At 48.3% G+C, this 24,526-nt stretch overlaps 1 protein-coding gene across 3 annotated transcripts in view; it reads right to left on the reverse strand.

Annotated features, from left to right (window-relative positions):
- The window catches only part of PSPC1 (paraspeckle component 1), a 319,494-nt gene that overhangs the window by 261,755 nt on the left and 33,213 nt on the right, over positions 1–24,526 (reverse strand). For all 3 annotated transcript variants that reach the window (XR_004539827.1, XM_033948195.1, XM_033948194.1), the window contains exon 4: positions 9,008–9,204. Coding sequence is in view for 2 of the 3 variants with exons in the window: in XM_033948195.1 (XP_033804086.1) it covers positions 9,008–9,204 (197 nt within the window). In the remaining variant the exon portion in view is untranslated. The remainder of the gene's footprint in view (positions 1–9,007; positions 9,205–24,526) is intronic.

Here is a 24,526-nt window from a genome sequence, read left to right on the forward strand (position 1 = left end):
AACGGAGAGGGAGGAGGGATGGTTGGCCATTAGGAAAATAAATTTTGTAGCACAGATTGACCGAAGTGTCCATCCCGTCTGGAGAAGGCATCCAGACAGTAGTGAGTAGTGAACGTGTGAACTGAGGACCAAGTGGCAGCCTTGCAGATTTCCTCGATGGGTGTGGAACGGAGGAAAGCCACAGAAGCAGCCATAGCTCTGACCCTGTGGGCCGTGACAGCAACTTCCAGTGAGAGACCGGCCCGAGCATAACAGAACACAATACAGGCAGCAAGCCAGTTGGAAAGCATCCGTTTAGAGACAGGATGACCTAGACGGTTAGGATCGAAGGTCAGAAAGAGCTGAGGGGATGAGCGGTGAGCCCTGGTACGGTCAAGGTAGTATGCGAGGGCACGCTTACAATCCAGCGTGTGTAACGCCTGTTCCCCAGGATGAGAATGGGGTTTAGGGAAAAAGACAGGCAACACAAAGGACTGGTTGAGGTGAAAAACCGAGACCACCTTGGGAAGGAATTTAGGATGGGTACGCAGAACCACCTTATCATGGTGAAAAACAGTGAACGGTGGATCGGCGACCAGTGCATGCATCTCACTAACCCTCATGGCAGAGGTGATGGCAATGAGGAAAAGAACCTTCCATGTTAGAAGTTTGAGCGAAGTTGTGGCAAGAGGCTCAAAAGGAGGTTTCATGAGGGCTGATAAAACCACATTCAGGTCCCAGACAACAGGAGGAGGCTTCAGAGGTGGTTTGACATTGAAGAGGCCTCTCATGAACCGGGAAACCAGAGGATGAGCCGTAAGCGGTTTTCCGAGGATAGGCTCATGAAACGCAGTGATGGCCCTGAGGTGGACTCTGATTGAGGTGGACTTGAGGCCAGCATCAGATAGAGAGAGCAAATAGTCCAATACAGTTTCCACCGCCAATGAGGTGGGATCGTGGTGATGCAGTAGACACCAAGAGGAGAACCTGGTCCACTTCTGATGGTAATATTGGAGGGTGGCCGGTTTCCTGGAGGCATCCAAAATGCGATGGACGGGCTGAGACAGATTCTCTGGGGAGGTCAGCCCGAGAGAAACCAAGCTGTCAGGTGGAGCGAGGACAGATTGAGAGTGTTCCCTCTAAGCGGGCGGGTGTTGTGAGCAAACTTTTTTCACTGTGAGCTAAAAATATCGGGCGCCAGCAAGTTATGAGCCAAATAAATATGTTGCTTTCTACCACAGAACTTCCTTACGTTTGTATGGAATCTATCCCCTTTCAACTTTAGAGAGTGCCCTCTCGTTCTCCCTGCCTTAGCTACTAAGTCTATTCCCTTCAGTACCTTGAATGTTTCTATCATGTCCCCTCTCAATCTCCTCTGCTCAAGGGAGAAGAGGCCCAGTTTCTCTAATCTTTCGCTGTACGGCAACTCCTCCAGCCCCTTAACCATTTTAGTTGCTCTTCTCTGGATCCTTTCGAGTAGTACCGTGTCCTTCTTAAAGTACCAGTGCTGGACGCAGTACTCCAGGTGAGGGCGTACCATGGCCCGGTACAGCAGCATGATAACCTTCTCTGTCTCTTCAGTCCAGCATCTGCCCCTTCCATTCACTGTCTGTCTTTCCCTGCCATCTCTCCTCCTGCCCCCCCCCCCACCCCCCAATTTGGTCTAGCATCCATCATCTTCCTTCTGTTCCCCTCATGGTCTGGCATCTCTATCCTTCCCTCCCCCCTGTGGTTTTTAGCATATCTCTCTTCTCATTTCCTCCACTCAGATCTGATCATTCTCTGCTCTCTCTTCCCTTTTCTTCTCTGGTCTTCCTTCTCTATTTTCTGCCTCCATCTAAATTAAATTCTTTCTTACTATTTAGTCCCGTTTCCCTCTTTTCACTGTGTCTACACACAGCTTGTCACCCCTTTCCCTCACCCCTCCATTATCTTACTATTTTCTTCCCCCTTTATTTATCTCCTCCTTCCATCCAGTATGTGTTCTTTCCCCACTTCCATTCAGCATCTGCTCTCCCTTCTCAACTGACATCCATCTGCCTTCTGCTCTCTCTCCCTTCTTCTCACTTCCATCATCTGTCCCCTTCTCTCTCTCTCTCATCTCCTCCATTCCATCATCTGCCCCTTCTCTCTCTCTCCCCCCCCCCCCCCAACTTCCATCATCTGCCCCCCTTCCCCTCACCTTTGTGGGTCACTTTCTTTCCCCTGAGGGTGGCTCATGTCACAGGGGAAGCTTTGGCCGAGCAGAACCGCTTGATTGACAGTGGAACTTACTTGATTGATGTCGATGCTGGGGCCCGTTGCCGTTTGAAGGAAAAAAAAAAGGTGGAAAAAAGGAACCTGTAAAGGCGAGAGGAAGGGAAACCTCCAGGACAGCTGCTTTTTGCCCTCCTTCAGCGGCCCAAGAGTTCAGACCAGCAGCGGCAGCTCTGTATGCTTTTAACTTCGGCACAGAGCTGCCCCTAATCAATAGTTTAGCGCGGTTTCATGAGGCAGCCTCGGGGCCTTTGATAGCCGGCCCGCTTCGATGATGCGATGTGGGCCGGCCTAGCAAAGGCCCCGAGGCTGCCTTATGAAACCGCGCTAAACTATTGATTAGGGGCAGCTCTGTGCCGAAGTTAAAAGCATACACAGCTGCCGCTGCTGGTCTGGAGGTGCGGAGACAAGGCAGGAGGCAAACGCGGTGGAAGGCAGGAGTCCCGGCGAAGGCAGGAGTCCCGGCACAGCGACTGCAACAGGAAGTTGCAAGTCAGCTGACGCCGGCCTTTCGTTGCGGCGGGGACCGAATCCTTCGCGGACCGGCAAGATTTTGTTTGCGGACCGGCGGTTGAAGAACTGTGCTCTACACTGTGTGCGCTGTGACGAGAAACTTGTGCGCTGCGAGGTAATATTTTGTGCGCCAACGCACCCCAGCGCAGCTTAGCGGGAACACTGGTAGAGACCGATGCTGCTGCGTAAGTAGAGTAGGAAACACAGGAAGAGGAATGGGCTCCCTGGAGCTGAGCTGGAGCAGGAGGGAGAACCAGTGTTGGCGAGGCCACCGAGGAGCGATGAGAATCATGGTGGCCCTGTCCCTGCGGAGTTTGGATAACGTCCGCAACATCAGAGGTAGTGGAGGAAAGGCATAGAGGAACCGATCCGTCCAGTCGAGCAGGAATGCATCTGGGGTCAGACGATGAGGAGAGAAGAGTCTGGAACAGAACTGGGGCAGTTGATGGTTGTGAGGAGCTGCAAAGAGGTCCACCTGCGGAGTGCCCCAGCGAGCAAAGATGGAGTGGAGTGTGGAAGGGTCCAGAGTCCACTCATGAGGTTGAAGGATGCGGCTGAGATTGTCAGCCAGGGAGTTCTGTTCGCCCTGGATATAGACAGCCTTGAGGAAGAGATTGCGGGCCGTGGCCCAGGTCCAGATGCTGAGAGCCTCCTGACAAAGGAGGCGAGATCCGGTGCCGCCTTGCTTGTTTATGTAGTACATGGCGACTTGATTGTCTGTGCACAGGAGAAGAACCTGAGGGTAGAGAAGGTGCTGGAAGGCCTTGAGTTCCAGGAAATTGATGTGATGTTGACGCTCCTGAGGGGTCCAGAGTCCCTGGGTGCGTAGATCTCCCAGGTGAGCTCCCCACGCATAGGGGGAGGCATCCGTGGTTATGATCATGGAGTGAGGGGGTAGATGAAAGAGTAGACCCCTGGAAAGATTTGAGGAGTTCAACCACCATTGAAGAGATTCCTGAAGAGACGATGTCACAGAGATGGGATGAGAAAGAAGATCTGTGGTCTGTGACCATTGGTTGGCAAGAGTCCATTGAGGTGTCCTGAGGTGGAGTCGCGCCAGAGGAAGCACATGGACCGTCGAGGCCATGTGGCCCAGGAGGACCATCATCTGTCGGGCTGGAATGGAGTGATGAAGGAGCACCTGACGACAGAGGTGGAGCAGGGTCCGTTGACGGTCGGAGGGGAGAAACGCCCTCATCAGTGTGGTGTCGAGAACTGCTCCAATGAACTGAAGTCGCTGTGAGGGAAGCAGATGCTACTTGGGGTAGTTGATCTCGAACCCCAGGAGATGGAGGAAAGAGATGGTGTGATGAGTGGCTTGTAGCACAAGTGGAGACGTAGGTGCTTTCACCAACCAATCGTCCAAGTAGGGGAACACCTGGAGGTTGTGAGACTTGAGGAAGGCCGCCACCACAATAAGGCACTTGGTGAACACCCTGGGCGATGAAGCGAGGCCAAAAGGTAGCACTTTGTACTGATAGTGATGGTGCTGTATCTGAAACCGTAGGTAGCGACGTGAAGTCGGATTGATTGGGATGTGAGTGTAGGCCTCTTTGAGGTCCAGGGAACATAGCCAGTCGTGCTGAGAGAGAAGAGGGTAAAGCGTGGCAAGGGAGAGCATTCTGAACTTCTCCTTGACCAGACACTTGTTGAGGTCCCTGAGATCGAGGATGGGACGGAGATCTCCTGTCTTTTTGGGAACCAGGAAGTAGCGGGAGTAGAATCCCTGACCCCTTTGGTCCGGAGGCACTTCTTCGATGGCATTGAGAAGGAGAGAGTGGACCTCCCTCAGGAGGAGGGGGGTTTGGGAGGAGTGAGAAGCAGACTCTACGGGAGGATGGTCTGGTGGAAGAGTCTGGAAGTTGAGAGAGTAGCCGTGGCGAATGATGTTGAGGACCCATTGGTCTGATGTGATGACCTCCCAACGGCTGAGGAAGATTCGGAGGGGACCTCCGATAGGCTGAGGAAGAGGCAATGATGGTGGGAGACTGGCTATGCCCTGGAGGAAAAAGTCAAAAGGGCTGAGATGGTTTTGACGGAGGTAGAGGCTTGGCAGGTTGGTGAGACTGTGAGCGAGCCTGAGATTGATGCTGTTGACGAGGTCGGCGAGGCTGCTGTTGGGGCGGGTTGAGAGGTCTGGCCGAGAACCTGCGCTGGTAGGAAGACTGCTGTCTATAGGGGCGAGCAGGTGGAGTCTTCTTTTTAGGTTTGATCAGAGTGTCCCACTGGTCTCATGTGCTGAGAGCTTCTGGGTTGTTGAGTCCAGGGACTCTCCGAAGAGTTCATCACCCAGACAAGGTGCGTTCGCCAGGCGGTCCTGGTGGTTAATGTCTAGGTCAGAGACTCTCAGCCATGCCAAACGGCGCATAGCCACCGCCATGGCAGATGCGCGAGAGGTCAGCTCAAATGAGTCGTAGATGGAGCGAACCATAAATTTCCTGAGTTGGAGGAGGCTAGAAATATGTTGCTGGAAAAGAGGGACCTTACATTCAGGAAGATATTTCTGTAAGGAGGAGAGCTGTTGTACCAGATGCTTCACGTAGAAGGAGAAGTGGAAGGTGTAGTTGTTGGCTCTATTGGCTAACATGGCATTTTGGAAAAGGCGCTTACCAAATTTATCCATGGTTTTTCCCTCTCTGCCAGGAGGGGTGGAGGCATATACACTGGAACCCTGAGATTTTTTCAAAGTATATTCCACCAGGAGGCAATTGAGGTTTGTCAAACCCTGGGATTGGAATAACCCAGTACAAGCTATTCAATTTACGAGGGGCTCCAGGAACAGTGAGGGGAGCCTCCCAGTTTTTATAGAAAGTTTCCCGTAAGATGTCGTGGATGGGCAACTTCAGAAATTCTTTGGGAGGTTGCTCAAAGTCTAGGGCATCGAGGAAAGCCTGAGACTTTTTAGAGTCGGACTCTAAGGGAATGGAAAGAGCTGCTGACATCTCCCTAAGGAATTTGGAGAAAGAGGATTGCTCTGGTTTTGATACGGTGTCGGTCATGGAGGGTTCTTCGTCGGTTGACGAAGCGTCCTCCTCGGTACCGTGAGGGGAGTCTTCCCACAAGTCCGGGTCCCTAATGTCGGGGTGCATACGTTTGGACATCGGTGTGGGGGGCTCAGCATGGCGGATCTTTGAGAGAGATTTGCCTGAGCGCACCGAGGCGGTACCGGGTGAGGAAGACCGATGTCGTTCCTGGGACCGGACAGGGTCGGCAGCATCACGGGTATGCACTGTAGGTGTTTCTGCCAAGAGCACCGGCATGGAGGTATTAATCGGTACCGAGGGGGTTGACACCGATGGGACAGTGCGAGGCTCGGACCGGTCCTGTACCGGAAGGTGCGGTGCCAGCAACACCGGCAACAGTTGCTGGAGCTGTTGTTGCAGCTGCTCCTGTAACTGTGTTTGGAGTATGGCCGCGATGCGGTCATCCAGGGGAGGCACCGGTACTGCTTTTTTCTTCTTCGGTACCATAGGTGCCGCTCTACGCTCCGGCGATGAGGAGGCCGATGATGAGGCACTCACCGAGATCGGAGCGGAGCGTTTGCAGGGCCGGTGCGGTGTCGGGAGGGCTGGTGTCGCAACCGTGGCAGGAGGGCGCTCAAGGGAAGTGGGAGGCTTCTTAGCCAGCTTACCTGGGCCCAACGGCCCCGAGGAAGGGTCCGGTGGGGTCGATGTCGTCTGTGCCGTCGACGTCGCAGCCGGTTCCATGACAGATCCGGTACCAAACAAAATATTTTGCTGGATCTGCCTATTTTTCAAAGTACGCTTTTTAAGCGTAGCACAGCGGGTGCAGGTGTCAGCCCGATGCTCTAGACCCAAGCACTGGAGGCACCAATTGTGCGGGTCGGTGAGGGAGATCGGGCGTGCACACCGCTGGCACTTCTTAAAGCCCGGTTGAGGGGGCATGAAGGGAAACACGGCCTCCGCAAAATCGAATCCGGAGGCCTGTATGGTGGCAACAGGCCCCGCCGGGGCCGGCCTGAAAAAATAAAGAAAACTCGACGAGTTTTTTTATTTTTTTTTTTTTTTTAAACAAAAATAAAGGGAATCCGATAAGAAAAATAGGAAAAAAGTGAGAAAATACGCGAGCGGGAAGGCAAAAATTAGTTTTTCAACGGCCGTTGAAAACACATGCGTCTTCTTCGCTCCGCGGAAACGAAGAAACTGGGGACCACGCACTCCTCCGTCGGGCGGGAAGGCACTCGCGCATGCGCGGTGCGGCCAACTAGAACTTTCTAGTTAAAAAGGTCCGACCGGAGCTTCGTCGGTGACGTCACCCATGCGTTAAGAATATGCTGCCTGCTTGTCCTGGGATAATACAGCGGTCAAAATAGCAGCTCATACAAGAAAATTCAACCATATAACCCCTTTGTTGATTGCAGTCCACTGGTTATCCATCGAGCACAGAATTACATATAAACTTCTACTATTAACCTTTAAAACCCTTGAAATTAACCAACTTGAATTCATTGATAGGCTTCTGATTCCATATTCTCCACAAAGAAGTCTTGTTAGTCTCTCAGAATTGACTTGTTATTCCATCTTTAAGAAGTTGCCTCCGCTGAGGCAGACCAGAGGTCCATCTCGCCCAGCGGTCCGCTCCCGCGGCGGCCCATCAGGCCCATTGCCTAAGCAATGGTCCCAGACTATCCCTATAACCTACCGCTACTCTTATCTGTACCCCTCAATTCCTTTATCCTCTAGGAACCTATCCAAACCTTCTTTGAAGCCTTGTAACGTGCTCCGGCCTATCACAGCCTCCGGAAGCGCGTTCCATGTGTCCACCACCCTCTGGGTGAAAAAGAACTTTCTGGCATTTGTTTTAAACCTGTCTCCTTTTAGTTTTTCCGAGTGCCCCCTTGTACTTGTGGTTCCCCGTAATCTGAAAAATCTGTCCCTGTCTACTTTTTCTATACCCTTCAGGATCTTGAAGGTTTCTATCATGTCTCCTCTAAGTCTCCGCTTTTCCAGGGAGAACAGCCCCAGCTTTTTCAGTCTGTCAGTATATGAGAGGTTTTCCATACCTCTTATCAGTTTAGTTGCTCTTCTCTGGACTCTCTCAAGTACCGCCATGTCCTTTTTGAGGTACGGCGACCAATATTGGACACAGTACTCCAGATGCGGTCGCACCATTGCACGATACAGTGGCAGGATGACCTCCTTTGTCCTGGTCGTGATACCCTTCTTAATGATACCCAACATTTTGTTTGCTTTTCTTGAGGCTGTGGCTGTGACACATTTAACACTTTACGGGCTTATATTTTCTCGGTTACTGCCCTTCTCTTTGGATCTCTACTCCTAACCATTTAAGAGAAGCTTCCTCTAATTTATTTTAAATACAACTTAAAAGCATTTTTGTTTAGGTTCAATATATTTATTAATTTTGCAATAGAAAAAAAACAGAACACTCAAGGTTACATAGTGTACAAAATAAAGCATGAATACCAATACTCTCCCAAACTTCACTATTTACCTGAGCTCTCCCCCCCCCCCACCACTCCCAAAACAACACAGAAAGACTCCCAAAAAGACACAGAAAGCAAGAAGCATATTCCATTCCAGTGTAATCTACCTAAAGGGGAAAAAAAAAAATCAAAAAGCATTCTTGTTTAAAGATGCCTGTAGGCTCTAACAGTTCTTGTAAGGATGAGCTCTCTTCTTTTAATTTTTTATTCAGTACCGACTCTGATCCCTTTCTTTTTGAAAACAACTGGCATCTACCCTCCCAATTGTGATCCCCTTTCCCTGTTCTTTCTTTCCTAACAGTAATGTAGTTCTACTTTAAATTCCTTTTGTTCCTATTTTGTTTTGTAATTTTGTTTGTTTTGTTACTAATTTGCTGATTTTATTTTATGTTTTTAACCTTGTTACTTACATTATGTTATTCTCTTTTAATGTTCTGTAAACCACTAAGAAGTTTGATTTGGCGTACAAGAAACAGCTTTTAGATTTTTTGAATTATACAGAGAAGGTTTGAAAGCTATGAACCTTATCAGCTGCAGGTCAACCTTGAAACTTCTGTCCTTCAAATGTTAATTTCTTGATATTCTTTTTTCTGTATAATCCACCTCTCCCTCCTTTACTTTTTGTGGATTATCTTTAATTTTAAATATATCTCTTTCCTAAATGGTTTTGTTTAGTTTCTTATCACTTCTGAATGATGTGAAACTATTCCAAAATTTATAAATAAAAAGGTTTAAAAAGAAAAACAACCAGCCAAGAATGCTCAGGCAAAGGAATACTGAATATTGCATATTTACCTTGCCTCATCAGCATCAGCTGGTGCTCATGTCTAGCTGATTCCATTTCACCGTCTAGTTTATCTTTGGCATCTCTCATGTTCCTTTCAACCTGATCTCGCTGTTGTTTTTCCATTTCATCCAGTGCTTTCCATCGAGAAGAATACTCAAATTCAAATGTTCCAGGTTGGGCAAAGCGTGGAGGTTGCTCTCTCTCCCTAGCACAAGAAGTTTAAAAAGAATGAATTGAATACACTCGATTTTACCAATCTCATTGTTTAAATATCTTGTCAAGTATTAAAGTCAAGGCCCACAAAGAAAAATAAAACCTGTTAAATCTAGTCATAAATATATACATTGGAATGAAAAAAAAAAGAAGGTGCTGGTGGTGTGTAGGGGGGGGGCGTAGAGGAGTACAAAAATGTTTGCAGGACAGTAAATTTAGGTTCAGACCCTTCAACCAACGAGTTAATCATCATTCAGACTTGGGGATAGTGTGAAGAGTATATCTTGGAAGAGACACCCCCCTCTTACCTTCAGGCTAATTGTTATCCATGCAACCCAGGCAAGGGATAGTAATGGACTATGAAAGGAATAAAGTAGGGGGAAAACAAATTCACTGTCCAATGAGCATAATACTTATATGCCTCTTTTCCACAAATGAGTGAAGGGATACATTCCTACATTAGCTAAATATGATACAGGTATATCAAATACAAAGCAAAAAAAAAATATATGACGGACTATTAGCCACCAGAGCAGTGAAACTGGATTGCCACCTCTCCAATCTGCTGACTATGATGCCCAACTACAAAACATTCAGGAAAGAACTTAAAACTTTTCTATTCAAGAAATTTGTCAAATGATCTGACTAAACCTGATCAACCCTCCACAGATCCCGACACATACATCTACTAACCATGTATTCTCCCTGGAAATGCCCAAGCCAACTCTTGTAAACCGCCTAGAACTGAAAAGTATTGGTGAGATAGAAGACACCAATGTAATGTAATGTAAATACAACATTAGAGCAGTTTGCTTTACTTTGATCGATCATTCTTCGATTTAAATACAGAAAAATACATCAATAGTTTATCTGCTGCTTCACAAACTTCACATCCACCATAAAAAATATCTAAACAAAATTAACAGCCCATTATTATTTTGAAATATTAAAGATATGCTCCATATTACACCACAAAATAGAATATTCATACCAGTTACTAGCCATATATAAAGAGTTTACTATGGCAATTTATATAGTCCTATCTCCAATTCAGTGAAAATAGAATAGCTTCCAGCATACAGCTCACCTGCCTATCCTCCCCTTTCTTTCCTGCTGTGGGTTTAATATTTCTCTTCTTCATCTCCTTGGCCCAGCATCTCTTTCCCTTTCACTCCCCTCCTTCCTAGTATGAAAGAACACGCGCAATCATGGATCACGTGGTCCAGCAGCCCCCCTCCCGCCCAATCGCCGCATCCCGCCATCTCCATCCCTACACCTCACCTTAGGTGCAAAATTTAATTCTTCTTCTCCCAGCGGCACGCTTTAAATAAGTTGTGCGCAGCTGCTTGAATTGTTGAATCTTTTTCTCTGACGCAACTGAAAACAGAAGTTGCATCAAAGGAGAAGATTCAACAACTCAAGCAGCCGCGCACGACTTATTGAAAGCATGCTGCTGGGAGAAGAATAATTAAATTCGACACCTAAGGTGAGGTGAAGGAAGAGAGATGGCAGGATGCGGCGATCGGGTAAGGATACTGGTCCGCGCGATCTGTACTTACTTCACTGTGGAGACAAGACCATTCACCGCTCCACGGGGCGGTGAATGGCCTTGTCCCCATCCCCGTAGCGACCACTATTTTTTCTCTGCCCATTCTGGCGGGTTAGCAGCGGGTAACAACTACCGTGTCATTCTCTAAACTGTACCAGTCTATCAGGCAATACAGAAGTTTAATTTAGGCATCACTGCCTTTCAGATCCTACTAGGCAATATCCCCGACTACCTAACAGAGCTGGCTGTCAGGTGCCTCCAACAGATTATTCCATCAGAAAACTTTTCCACTCACAATTCCCCAGAATGCAACAATATAAAGTCTACCAGACAAATTACCTTATCCATCCAATATCAAATAACAAAATGCTGAAACCAGCTACCGTTCACATTACAATCTTGTGACCACTATCTCAGGTTCAGAAAACTTAAAATGTTAATTGTAAAAGTCCATATCTAAACTCTCTAATGTAACTCCTGGGACATAATGATGGACCAACGATCACCTACTTGATCTTGTAACTATGACCTAACTGTATTAATAACTGTACTGATCTACCTGTACTAGCAACTCTAGTTGCCGTATCTGGTAAAGGATATAAAAAGACTTGAAGGGGTCCAGAGGAAGGCGAAAAAAATGGTAAGGGTTTGAACCAAAAGTAGTATGAGAGAAGGGACTGGAAGACCTAAATATGGAGGAGGAGGAGGGACAGGGGAGATATGATACAGACGTTTAAATGTTTGAAAGGCATTACCATATTTCCTCATATATAGGCCGCAGCAAAAGGCAATCTATGTTTCAAAACCGGTAGATAAGCCGCCCCATGGTATTAGCCGCGGCTTATCTTACCAGTACATTATCTTCTGGATGGCTGCCTCCTCGAATCTCCAGCGGTGCAGCGCAGTTGCGATCTTTTCGGCATCTCGGGACATGCGAGAACTGAAGGCAGCCATTCAGCAAGTGGTGCAGGGCCAGGCTGGATGTTGAAAAGATCGCAACTGCCCTGCACTGCTGGAGATTCGAGGAGCTGACAGCCATCCAGCAAGGGACATATTTTAAGGGGGATTTTAAAAAGGTACGGAGGGGGGGGGTTGATTTAAAAAGGTACCAGGGGTGGCTGGGATGATTTTTAAAATTTAGATAGGCAGCCCCATTGACAGGTTTGTAAAATCCATATATAGGCCGTGGACTATATATGGGGAAATATGGTAATATAGCACCAAATTTTTTCCGAAGAAGAGGGCATAATTAGAGGGCATAATTTGAGGTTGCGGGGATGAAGACCCAGGAGCGGTGTCAGGTCAAAAGCGCGCCGGGACAAAGGTGCGAGCAGACAATTGAGCGCAGCGCGGAGGCACGCGCCGAAGAAAATTACTGTTTTATACAGATCGCGCTGCGTTGTGGGGGTTTGGGGGGTTGTAACCCCCAAAATTTTACTGAAAACTTCACTTTTTCGCCGTCTTAGGTGTTCCCTCTAAGCTGAGCAGGTGTCCTCCAGCTGCATTGCTACCACTAGGGGGTGGAATATTTTCAGTCGCTAAGGACAGGTATGTTCCCTGGAGTCCTGCAGAACTTGCCTGTCCCTCACAATTGAAAAATGTGACAGTAAAACAGCACCCTCTATTGGTGAGACTGTGGGTGGAGGACTCCTGCTCAGCTTAGAGGGAACAGTGTAAAACCCCCCAAACTCCCCACAATGCCGGCGCAATTTGTACTAAGTAAACTGGGGGTGCTCCCCAACAAAACCCCCCGTCGGAGCCCCTAAAAACAGTAATTTTCTTCAGCGCGCGCCTCCATCTTGCGCTCAGTTGTCGGCGCGCACCTTTGTCTTCCACGTTCTTGTTTATGAACCCCCAGGAACAATGTTAGGAAATTTTTTTACATGGAGAGGGTGGTAGATGCCTGGAATGCCCTCCCGAGGGAAGTGATGGAGAGGAAAACGGTGATGGAATTCAAAAAAGTGTGGGATAAACAGAGGATCTTTAATTAGAAAATGAAAAATGTGTATTTACCCGACTTAATCCATGAGGATCAGGCAGGCTTTATTAGAGGAAGGCAGACTTTTGATAACATCTGCAGAATTATTCTATCCAGGTGGCTCGAAACACAGATACGCTAATGCTCTCAACACCGAAAAGGCATTTGATAAGAGTCTACTGGCCTTTTTAGTTTTCTGTTTGCAGAAGATGGGTTTTGGGGGGCATTTTTTGTTATGGTTGTGTTTATGTAGAACCCTTGGCATTTTTTAAGGATTCAAGCCCCGCAAAATTTACCTTGCCGCAGCCTGCATATAAAGAAAATCAGACTTGGGGAATAACTAGAAGAACAGTGCGGTGCTTCCCACAGCGCCGAAAAAAACATGTTCTATCTCATGCGCGCTGCTATAAACCGGCACCTGCACAATCAGCTGCACATGGCTGCGACATACACCGACAAAAGAGAGCCTCTGAATAAACAGGACTACTACTGCTGCTGCACTGAAACCCAACGAGGAGAACAAGTGCGAGCATGAAATCGCACCACTACTGCCGCGCTGTAACCAACCATTGGTCTCTGGATTCATCTGCTGCTGTTGCTAAGGAAGCAGGTTTTTTCGGATAGGAAATTTTTTTTAATTGACTTCTTTGGATTATGTGCCAGGCTTTTAGCGAGCCTTGACTGATAGTGCTTTTTTGAGGTGGGGAAAATGTGGTCTTTAAACCATTGGGCAATTCTTGGAGGAGGATGGAAAAATTATGTCTTACCTGTTAATTTTATTTCCTTTAGATGCAGCAGATGAATCCAGAAATTAGTGGGGATAGCACACATCGACCAGCAGGTGGAGATAAGAGAACTGATTAACAGGTGGTCGTCTTGGATAGCACCTCTCCTGCAGCTTAAGTACTGCTCATTGCCCAAGCATCCAGAACCAGAAAATTCTCAGAACAAAGATATTAATGCAGAACACAACTACCAACTATAACAAAACTTCTGAAACAAGTGAAAGACAATCCCAACAGACAGTATGCAGAAAGGGCGGGGCTCTGGATTCATCTGCTGCGTCTAAAGGAAAGAAAATTAACAGGTAAGACATAATTTTCTTCCTTAGCAACGGCAGATGAATCCAGTGGGATGTAGCAAAGCAATCCTCAAACAGAGTGGGAAGCAAAAGCCGCCTCCGCGATGACCGAAGCACCAAAAGCAGCCTCCGCATGCGCCACCACATCTAATCTGTAATGTTTAGAAAAGGTATTGTTAGAAGACCAAGTAGCATCACGACAAATCTCCTCCAAGGAAAATCCCCTAGACTCAGCCCAGGAAGTCGCTAGCACTCTAGTGGAATGAGCATGAAGACCTTCCAGTAAACGCTTCTTCGACACCAAGTGGAAGCAATGGTCTCCCTGATCCACCTAGCAATGGAAGCTTTGGACGCTGCCATACCTTTTTGCGTCCCACACACAGTACAAATAGGTGATCCAAACGGCGAAAGTCATCAGTAATCTTTAGATAGTGAAGAAGAATTCTATGCACATCTAGGAATCGGAGCAAAGAAAAGCGCGCCCTCCAGTCCTGCTTTCGAAATGTAGGAAGGAAGAGAGACTGGTTGACATGAAAGGAAGATACAACTTTCGGAAGAAACGAAGGCACAGTCCTAACCGAGACCCCTGAATCTGAAATCCGCAAAAAAGGGTCCCTGCATGACAACGCTTGCAACTCAGAAACCCCCCGGACGGAAGCCATAGCTACAAGAAACACTGCTTTCAACGTGACATCCTTCAGCGTCACAGTGGACAAAGGCTCAAATGGGGCCTTCTATAAGCCTCCAAGAACTACCCTAAGGCTCCACTCCAGACAGAGCTTCTTAACAGGCGGACGGATATGTTGTACCCCTTTCAGAAAGAGAACCACATCAGGCTGAGCAGCAAGGGAAGAATGAGACACACGGCCTCTGTAACAAGCAATTGTCGCTACTTGAACTTTAAGAGAATTGTAAGCCAAGCCCTTGGTAACTCCATCTTGTAGAAAGGATAGAATGTTAGCTAAAGAAGCATGTAAAGGAGAAATACCCTGATCACCGCACCAAGAGTCAAACACTCTCCATACTCGAGCATAAGACGCAGAAGTAGATCTCTTTTTGGCTTGGAGAAGAGTGGAAATAACCTGTTCCGATTAACCCCTACGCCTGTCGCGACCTTTCAAGAGTCAGGCCGGCTCTTGAAACGTCCCTGATGAAGTAAATCCGGAGTCACCGGAAACCGCAAATGTTCGCCCGTCGAGAGGCACATCAGATCTGCATACCACGGCCAGTGCAGCCAGTCTGGAGCTACCAATATCACCGATCCCTGATATCGAGCTACACGATGGAGGACACGACCTATCATCAGCCAAGGGGGAAACACATAAAGAAAACGACCGCGAGGCCAAGATAGAGCCAACGCCTCTACCCCCCCTGACACACGCTCCCTGTGTCTGTTAAAGAACCAAGGAGCTTTGCATTTCGAGACGAGGCCATGAGGTCTAATTCCGGAATGCACCAGCATTGCACCAGCAGCTGAAATGCCTGATCGGAGAATTCCCATTCTCCGGGATCTAGAAGATTTCTGTTGAGGAAGTTCGCCTGAACTTTCGCCTGTCCTGCAAAGTGAGCCGCCGAGAGAAGAGGAAGATGAGCTTCCGCCCACCGAAGTAGAACCATCGCCTTGTTCGCCAACTGAGAACTGCAGGTACCCCCCTGTCTGTTGACATAGGCCACTGCCGTGACACTGTCTGAAAAGACCTTGGTCAGCCGATTCCGAATCAAGGCCTGAAACGCGAAAAGCGCCAGTTGGATCACCCGCAATTTCAGAAGATTGATGGAACAGAGCCTCGTCCAGAGACCAGATCCCCTGTGATGAGGACTGAAGGCACTGTGCTCCCAAACCCCCAACAGACTGGCATCCGTAGAAACTATGATCCAGTCTGGCGACACCAACGGCATCCCCTTGAACAGATTGATCCCGCTCATCCACCAATCCATGCTGAGCGAAGCCTGAGGAGTCCAGCAAAGTCGACGATTGTAATTCTGAGACACAGGGGCCCACCGGGCGAGAAGTGATTGTTGTAGTGGTCTCATATGAAAGCAAGCCCAAGGCACTACCTCCAGAGCTGCCACCAGGGAACTGAGAACTTGGACATAATCCCACACTCTCGGAGCAGGAGACCGCAGAAGATGATGAACTTGAGACTGCAACTTCTCTCCCCAAGCTCTGGGAAGGAAGACTCTCCCCACCTTCATATCGAACAATTCCCCCAGATGTTCCAAAGACTGAGAGGGAATAAGAGAGCTCTTCGGAAAGTTGACCACCCATCCCAAAGACTGAAGAAATGAAATTACCCTTTGGGTCACAGTTAAACTCTCCTGTCTGGAAGAGGCCCAAATCAACCAGTCGTCCAGGTACAGATGAACCTGAATGGCCTCCTTGCGAAGAAATGCCGCCACAACCACCCTTCGAAAACGTCCTTGGAGCCGTGGCCAAGCCAAACGGCATCGCCCGAAACTGAAAGTGCTGGCCGAGAATGGCAAAGCGCAGATACCGCTGATGCGACGGCCAAATGGGAATATTTAAGTAGGTTTCTTTGAGATCCAGTGCTATAAGGAACTCTCCCGGCTGAACCGCCACAATAACCGATCTTATTGTTTCCATGCGGAAATATTTGACGTTGAGAAACTGATTGACCCGCTTGAGATCGAGCACCGGTCTGACCGATCCTCCTTTTTGGGCACCACAAAGTAAATGGAATATCTTCCCTGGCCCCTCTGCTCCAGAGGAACCGGAATTACCGCTCCAATATCCAGAAGAATCTGAAGAGTAACTTGCAAGGACTCCCTCTTGGCCGCCCCAAAACACGGGGACACCAAGAAAGAATCTGCAATAGGAGAAGAAAATTCTAATTTGTAACCTTCTCGAACAATATCCAATACCCATTGATCGTACGTTATCTTTGCCCACTCCGCCAAGAAGGAAGACAGCCGACCCCCGATTGGAATGGCGGAAAGAGTCATTATGCATTGCATAAGGCCGGGGTTGAGCGGCTGGGGGTTTTAAAGGACAAAAGGAATTTTTTTGCTGAAACCTCACTTGGAAGACCGTAAGATTGCTGAAAGAACGGTTTCCCAGGTCTATATCTTCTAACATCCCGAAAGCGGGGCTTGGGAGTCACAGGCTTCAAAAATCCCTTAGGCCTATCCTCCGGCAATCTCTGTGTTTTGGAATCCCCAAAGTCCTTGACCAACTTATCCAAATCTTCACCTAACAAAAGAAGCCCCTTAAAAAGGGAGCCTCACGAGCTGAACCACATCCGCAGCCCAATGACAGAGTTATAACGATCTGCGAGAAACCACTGAAAGAGACATCTGTTTCACAGAAGCACGAATAATATCATATAACGCATCCGCCAAATAAGCTAAACCAGATTCCATATCCGGGAAATCAGACGGAACAGCCATCCCGGATTCCAACATGGTATCCGCCATTTGTTGCGCCCATTGCAAACAAGCTCATGCCGCATAGGAACTACACACTGCCGCTTGCATAGTAAGAGCCGCTACATCGAAGGAAAGTTTCAGGGTAGATTCAAATTTCCTATCCTGGGAGTCCTTAAGTGTCACACCTCCCTCAACCGGCAAAGTAGTCTTCTTTGTAACCGCGGCCACCAAAGCATCCACCCTCGGGAGCTTAAATTTCTCCAGCTCCTCCTGCACCACGGAGTACAACTGCCACATAGCTTTTGCCACATGGACACCAGCCTCAGGCATGTCCCATTGGGCAGAAATAGTTCCGTCATAGCTTCGTGGACTGGAAAAGTCTTGGGCGGTTTCCTTGTGCCCGCCAGAAGCGGGTTAGGCACCTCAGAGACCTGCGGATCTGCCTGTGAAATATTCAAACCTTGCAATGCCTTAGAAATAAAATAGGATAATTCCTCCTTACATAGAAATATAGAAGATGACGGCAGAAAAGGGCCAAGGCCCATCAAGTCTGCCTACTCTAATGACCCACTCCCTAATTTCTTCCTTGAAGTGATCCCACATGCTTATCCCATTCCAATGATCAACCACCCTTTCAGTGAAGAAATACTTCCTGATGTCACTATGAAATCTCCCACCCCTGAGTTTCAACTGATGTCTTCTTATTGCCTTAGGTCCTTTAAGAAAAAAGATATCCTCTTCTACCTCAATACAGCCCGTGACATATTTGAACGTCTCAATCACGTCTCCTCTCTCTCTACGTTCCTCGAGTGAGTATAGCTGCAACTTACCCAGCCATTCCTCATATGGGAGATCCTTGAGTCCTGAGACCATCCTGGTGGCCATTCGCTGAACCGACTCAATTCTCAGCACATCCTTTTGATAATGTGGTCTCCAGAATTGTACACAATATTCCAGATGAGGTCTCACCATGGATCTGTACAACGGCATTATAACTTTGGGCTTCCGGCTGACGAAACTTCTTCGGATACAACCCATCATTTGTCTAGCCTTGGATGAAGCTTTCTCCACTTGATTGGCAGTCTTCATGTCTTCACTAATGATCACTCCCAAGTCTCGTTCTACTGCAGTTCTTGCTAAGGTCTCACCATTTAGGGTGTGCTGCCAAGGTGCACGACCTTATACTTTTTGGCATTAAAACTTAGTTGCCGAGTTGAGGATCAATGTTCCAGTAAGAGTAGGTCTTGCACCATACAGTCGGGCACTGTGCTTTTGCCTACTATGTTGCATAGTTTGGTGTCATCGGTGAATAATGTAATTTTATCTCGAAGCCCCTGAACCAGGTCCCTTATGAAGATATTAAATAGGATCGGACCCAAGACCGAGGCCTGCGGCATTCCACTGATCACTTCTGACATTTCGGAGAGAGTACCATTCACCACCACCCTCTGAAGTCTACCTCTGAACCAGTCTTTTACCCATGCAGTTAATGTTTCTCCTAATCCCATCAAACTCATCTTGCTCAATAACATGCGGTGTGGGACAATATCAAAAGCCTTACTGAAGTCCAAGTACATGACGTCCAGGGACTCCCCCATATCCAGCTTTTCCTTACCCAGTCAAAGAAGCTGATCAGATCGGATTGGCAGGACCTTCCCTTTGTAAATCCATATTGATGGGGATCTCGTAGATTCTCATTGTTCAGGATCGTATCTAATTTGTGTTTGATTAGTGTTTCCATAATTTTACTCACTATCGATGTGAGACTCACCAATCTGCAATTTGCAGCCTCCGTCCTGCATCCTTTTTTGTGGAGTGGAATGATGTTAGCTGTTTTCCAGTCCAATGGGACTCTTCCTGTACTTAGGGAAAGATTGAAGAGCGCGGATAACAGTTCCGCCAGGACATCTCTCAACTCCCTAAGCACCCTGGAATGTAGTTTGTCTGGTCCCATGGCTTTGTTCACTTTGAGCTTTGAAAGTTCATAGTAGACGCTGCTGGACGTAAACTCAAAATCTCGAAACTGGTCTTCTGAGCTTCCCCTTGTCTGCAGCTGCAGACCGGATCCCGGCACCTCGCAGGTAAAGACTGAGCAGAAGTATTCATTTAGTAGTTCGGCTTTATCGGAGTCCGATTCTACATAATTCCCGTCTGGTTTCCTAAGGCGCACTATCCCATCTGTGTTCCTTTTTCTGTCACTAATATACCTGAAGAAGGATTTATCTCCCTTTTTAATGTTCCTTGCTAGATTCTCTTCCATCCGGAGTTTGGTCTCTCTGACTGCTGTTTTGACAGCTCTAGACTTGGCCATAGTCTTCTTTAGTCTCTCGTTTTTCTGATTGTTTGCAGGAGATAAAGCAATGTTACTTACCGTAACAGTTGTTATCCAGGGATAGCAGGCAGCTATTCTCACTAGTGGGTGACGTCATCCAACGGAGCCCCGATGCGGACATCTCACAAGCATACTTGCTTGTAGAAACTTTTAGAAGTTTTGAGTTGCCCACACTGCGCATGCGCGAATGCCTTCCCGCCCGATGCACTGGGCACGTCTCCTCATTTCAGATAGCTAGCAGAGAAGCCAACCCAGGGGAGGTGGGTGGGACGTGAGAATAGCTGCCTGCTGTTCCTGGATAACAACTGTTACGGTAAGTAACATTGCTTTATCCCAGGACAAGCAGGCAGGTATTCTCACTAGTGGGTGACCTCCAAGCTAACCACAATGGGATGGAGGGAGAGTTGGCAACTTAGGAGAATAAATTTTGCAATACCGTTTGGCCAAACTGTCCATCCCGCCTATAGCGGCCACTTGAATCTTAAGAGAATTATAAGCCAATCCCTTAGCAACTCCCTCCTGAAGAAAGGAAAGGATGGAAGAGAGAGAAGCCAGGAAGGGTGATACTCTGAGCAGAACACCAAGAATCGAAAACCCTCCAGACTCTAGCATACGAGGCAGAAATAGACCTCTTTTTGGCCTGGAGAAGAGTGGAAATAACCGGCTCTGAATATCCCTTACATCTCAGCCGCAACCTTTCAAGAGCCAAAGTAAGACCAAAGTGAGACGGATTTTCCATGCATAATCAGACCTTGAGTTAGAAAGTCCGGAGTCACGGGAAACGCTAACCGATCGCCCGTCGATAGACACATCAGGTCCACATACCAAGGATGACGTGGCCAATCCGGAGCTACCAGTATCACCATGCCCGGAAAGTGAGTGATACGATGTAGTACCCGACCTATCATCGGCCAAGGAGGAAACACATAAAGGAGACAAACTCGGAGGCCATGGAAGAACCAAGGCGTCTACCCCCTCGGACGCCAGCTCCCTGCATCTGCTGAAGAACCGAGGCAGCTTTGCATTTCAAGATGAGGCCATGAGATCCATCTCCAGAAGACCCCACCTCTGAACTATCAGGTCGAATGCCTGAGCAGAGAGTTCCCATTCTCCGGGATCCAGAAGATTTCTGCTGAGAAAGTCCGCCTGAACATTTGCCTGCCCCGCAATGTGCGCCGCCGAGAGAAGAGGAAGATGAACCTCCGCCCACTGAAGCAGCACCATAGCCTCGCTGGCCAATTGAGGACTTCGCGTACCTCCTTGCTGGTTGACATAAGCCACCGCCGTGACATTGTCCGAAAAGACCCTTGTCGGACGGTCCTGAATCTTGGACTGAAACGCGAGAAGCGCTAGCCTGGTCGCTCTCAACTCCAGCATATTGATCGACCACTGAGCCCAGATTGAAGGCACTGAGTTCCCCTCCCAGCAGACTGGCGTCCGTTGTAACAGTGATCCAGTCCGGTGTTGCAAGTAGCATCCCTTTGAACAGATTGATCTCGCAGAGCCACCAATGCATATTGAGCGCTGCCTGAGACGTCCACTGAAGACGATGACTGTAGTCCTGAGACACCAATGACCACTGGGAGAGAAGGGACTGCTGCAACGTTCGCATGTGGAAGCGAGCCCAGGGAACCACCTCCAGAGCCGCCGCCATTAATCCCAGAATTTGCACATAATCCTAAACCCTCTGCCTGGGCGACGGGAGAATCAGGCAAACCTTAGATTGCAATTTCACTCCCCTGTCTTTGGGGAGAAACACCTTCCCCCGACTTGTGTCGAAATGCACCCCCAGATGCTTCAACGATTGGGAAGGGGTAAGAGAGCTCTTTGGAAAACTGATGACCCATCCCAAAGATTGGAGAAGAGAGATCACTCTTTGGGTTACTGCCAAACTCTCCTGCCTGGAAGACGCCCGGATCAACCAGTACCCGAATCCTTTCCTGGCGAAGGAAAGCCGCCACTACTACCATGACCTTCGAGAACGTATGCAGAGCCGTGGTCAGTCCAAACGGCATGGCCCGAAACTGACAGTGGTAGCCAAGGATCGCGAAGCGAAGATACTTCTGATGCGGGGGCCAAATAGGAATGTGCATAAGCTTCCTTGAGGTCAAGCGCCGTAAGGAATTCCCCCGGCTGCACAGCCGCAATAACCGAAATGCCTGACCTGTAGGAAGCGATTGACCTTCTTGAGATCCAAGACAGGTCTGATCGAGCCCCTCTTTTTGGGCACCACAAAATAAATGAAATATTTTCCCTGCCCCCTTTCCTCCGGAGGAATGGGAATTACTGCCCCAAGGTCCAAAAAAAACCTGAAGGATGACCTGCTCCGATTCCCTTTTTGCCACTCCCAAACACGGGGAGACCAAGAAAGAATCTGCGACGGGAGAGGAAAATTCTAATTTGTAACCTTCTCGAATAATGTCCAATACCCACAGATCGGACATTATCTTGGTCCACTCCGTCAGATAGGAAGACAATCGACCCCCTATGTTCACGATGGAGGGAGCCGACATCCCGTCATTGGGAATTGCGTAAGGCCGGGATACGGGCTGGTTGAGCAGGTTGGGATTTTGTAGGATGAAAGGAATTCTTTTGCGAAAACCTAGGCTTAGAATTATAGGAAGAACCGTACGAAGGTGGAAAGGACGGCTTACCAGGCCAATATCTCATGACATTCCGGAAACGATTCCTGGCAGACAATGCCTTCAACGGGGCTTTAGGTTTATCTTCCGGCAACCGCTGCGTTTTGGTATCCCCAAAATCCTTCACCAATTTATCTAGAACATCCCCGAATAACAAGCGAACCTTAAAAGGAAGCCGCACGAGTCTAAGCTTGGAAGCCGCATCCGTTGCTCAGTGACGGAGCCACAAGGAACGTCGAGAAACAATAGAGCCATTTGTTTCGCCGAAGCCCTAATAATATCATAGAGGGCGTCTGCCATATAAGTTAGACCCGTTTCCACATCTGGAAAATCGGACAGCACAGGCACCCCAGTCTCCATCATCTTATCTGCCATACCTTGAGCCCAATGTAGGCACACCCATGCCGCATAGGAACTGCACACCGCCGCTACATCAAAGGACAGCTTGAGAGAAGATTCAATTTTTCTATCCTGAATGTCGTTGAGGGCTATACCTCCCTCAACCGGCAAGGTAGTCTTCTTGGTAACCGTAGCCACCAAAGCGTCCACCCTGGGGTTCTTAAATCTCTCAAGCTCGTCCTGAGAGATGGGATACAACTGGGGCATAGCCTTCGCCACCCTTAGACCAGCCTCCGGCGTGTCCCACTGCGCCGAAATAAGCTCCAGATCGCTTCGTGCACCGGAAACGCTTTTGTGGGTTTTCTAGTGCCCGCCATAAGAGGATTAGCCGAGCCCGAGCCTCCTGTTGAGAAATATTAAGGCCCTGCAGTGCCTTGATGATAAAGGAGGGCAATTCCTCTCTATGAAAGAGACGAAGCGTGGTAGGATCATCCACTTCCCTAGCCAGCGCTTCCTCAAGCTCCAAATCCGCCACCTCCCCGTCTTCCAGAGATTCTGGTTGAGACAAAGAAAAGGCGAAGTCTGAAGCAGGGTCACCACCATCCATAGGCGTCACCCTGTGTCTCTTAGCAGCCTGAGACTCCAGAGGAGGACCACCGGCCTGAAAGACCGACCCCTGGTCCAAAGAACAGTCCAGATGCTGAGCAGGCTGAGAGCTTTGCATTAAAAAAGCCTTGTGCATTAACATTACAAATTCCTGGGAAAACGCCACTGGATTCGATGGAGCCTGCAGAGCAAAAGTTTTCTCCTGCCCCTAAATCTGCCCTGCAAAGGAAGCAATGCCGCTGACCGCCTGCACGGCCGCCAACGTGCACTGAAGAGGAACGGAAGCAACCGCGAGCGCGGGAGAAGCAGACCCGGCTCCCCTAGCGCGGGAAACTACCAGCATATCAGGCGCAATCTGCATGTCTTCCCCTACAACATCCGTGCAACCCACTGAACATAGGCCCAACAGTGTCCGCCACTTCCCACAGTGGGAACACCTCTTAACCGTCTCTGCCGTCATTACAACTGCCGAGCAACTACCCAAAAGAAACCCCACGGCACAACAACCCCAGCAACCAAACGGCAGACCCAAGAAAACCAGCACAATCAACAGAAAGAAAATCACTCTCACCTGAGTCCACCTTTTGCTAAGGCTGGTAGTTGCAGTTTGGGACTGATAGCAAAGCACCGTCCAGCCGCAGCACACTGGGATTTTTTTTTTTTTAAGCCTTGTTGCAGGGAAAGAAGAAAACAAAGAAGACCAGCAAAAAAACCTCAATCCACCAGAGAGGAGGGTGGAGCAGAGACCTGGGGGGGCCCAGGTGTGACTCCCAAATTTGGCACCGCTCAGCCAATCACCCCAATCTAACTGAAGAGAAAAATTCTCAACAGTAGAATAAACCTAAAACCAGCTAGAATCCAGGAGCTCGTGGATCAGCAACCATCACCTGCTGGGAGATAGAGAATACTGGAGATACAGGGGGGAGTATCAACCAATAGGACCACCTGTTAATCAGTTCTCTATCTCCGCCTGTGGTAGATGTATGCTATCCTACTAATCTCTGGATTCATCTGCTGCTGTTGCTGAGGAACTACAGATATTTGTATTTTGCTTAAAAAAAAAATTGCGATGGTTGTGTGTATTCTATGTTTTATCTCAAAAAATAAATTTGTAAAAAAAACAAAAAAACAAACAAAAAATGTAAATTAAAGCACTAAGGCAGGTACTGGACAGACTTGCATGGTCTGTGTCCCATATGTGATGATTTGGTGTAGGATTGGGCTGGGGGAACATTTAGATGGTAGATATCCTGCAAACAGGATGGTTGGATAGGCTGGAGTGAGCTTGGACGGCAACTTCAGTATTTGGAACCTAGGACAATACCAGGTGGACTTCAGTCTATGACCCAGAAATATCAAAGAAGAGAGAAGTTAAATTAATCATGTAATTTTAATGGCTA

Source organism: Geotrypetes seraphini, chromosome 6 (assembly GCF_902459505.1).
Source record: "Geotrypetes seraphini chromosome 6, aGeoSer1.1, whole genome shotgun sequence".
In the NCBI taxonomy this organism is placed as follows: Eukaryota; Metazoa; Chordata; class Amphibia; order Gymnophiona; family Dermophiidae; genus Geotrypetes; species Geotrypetes seraphini.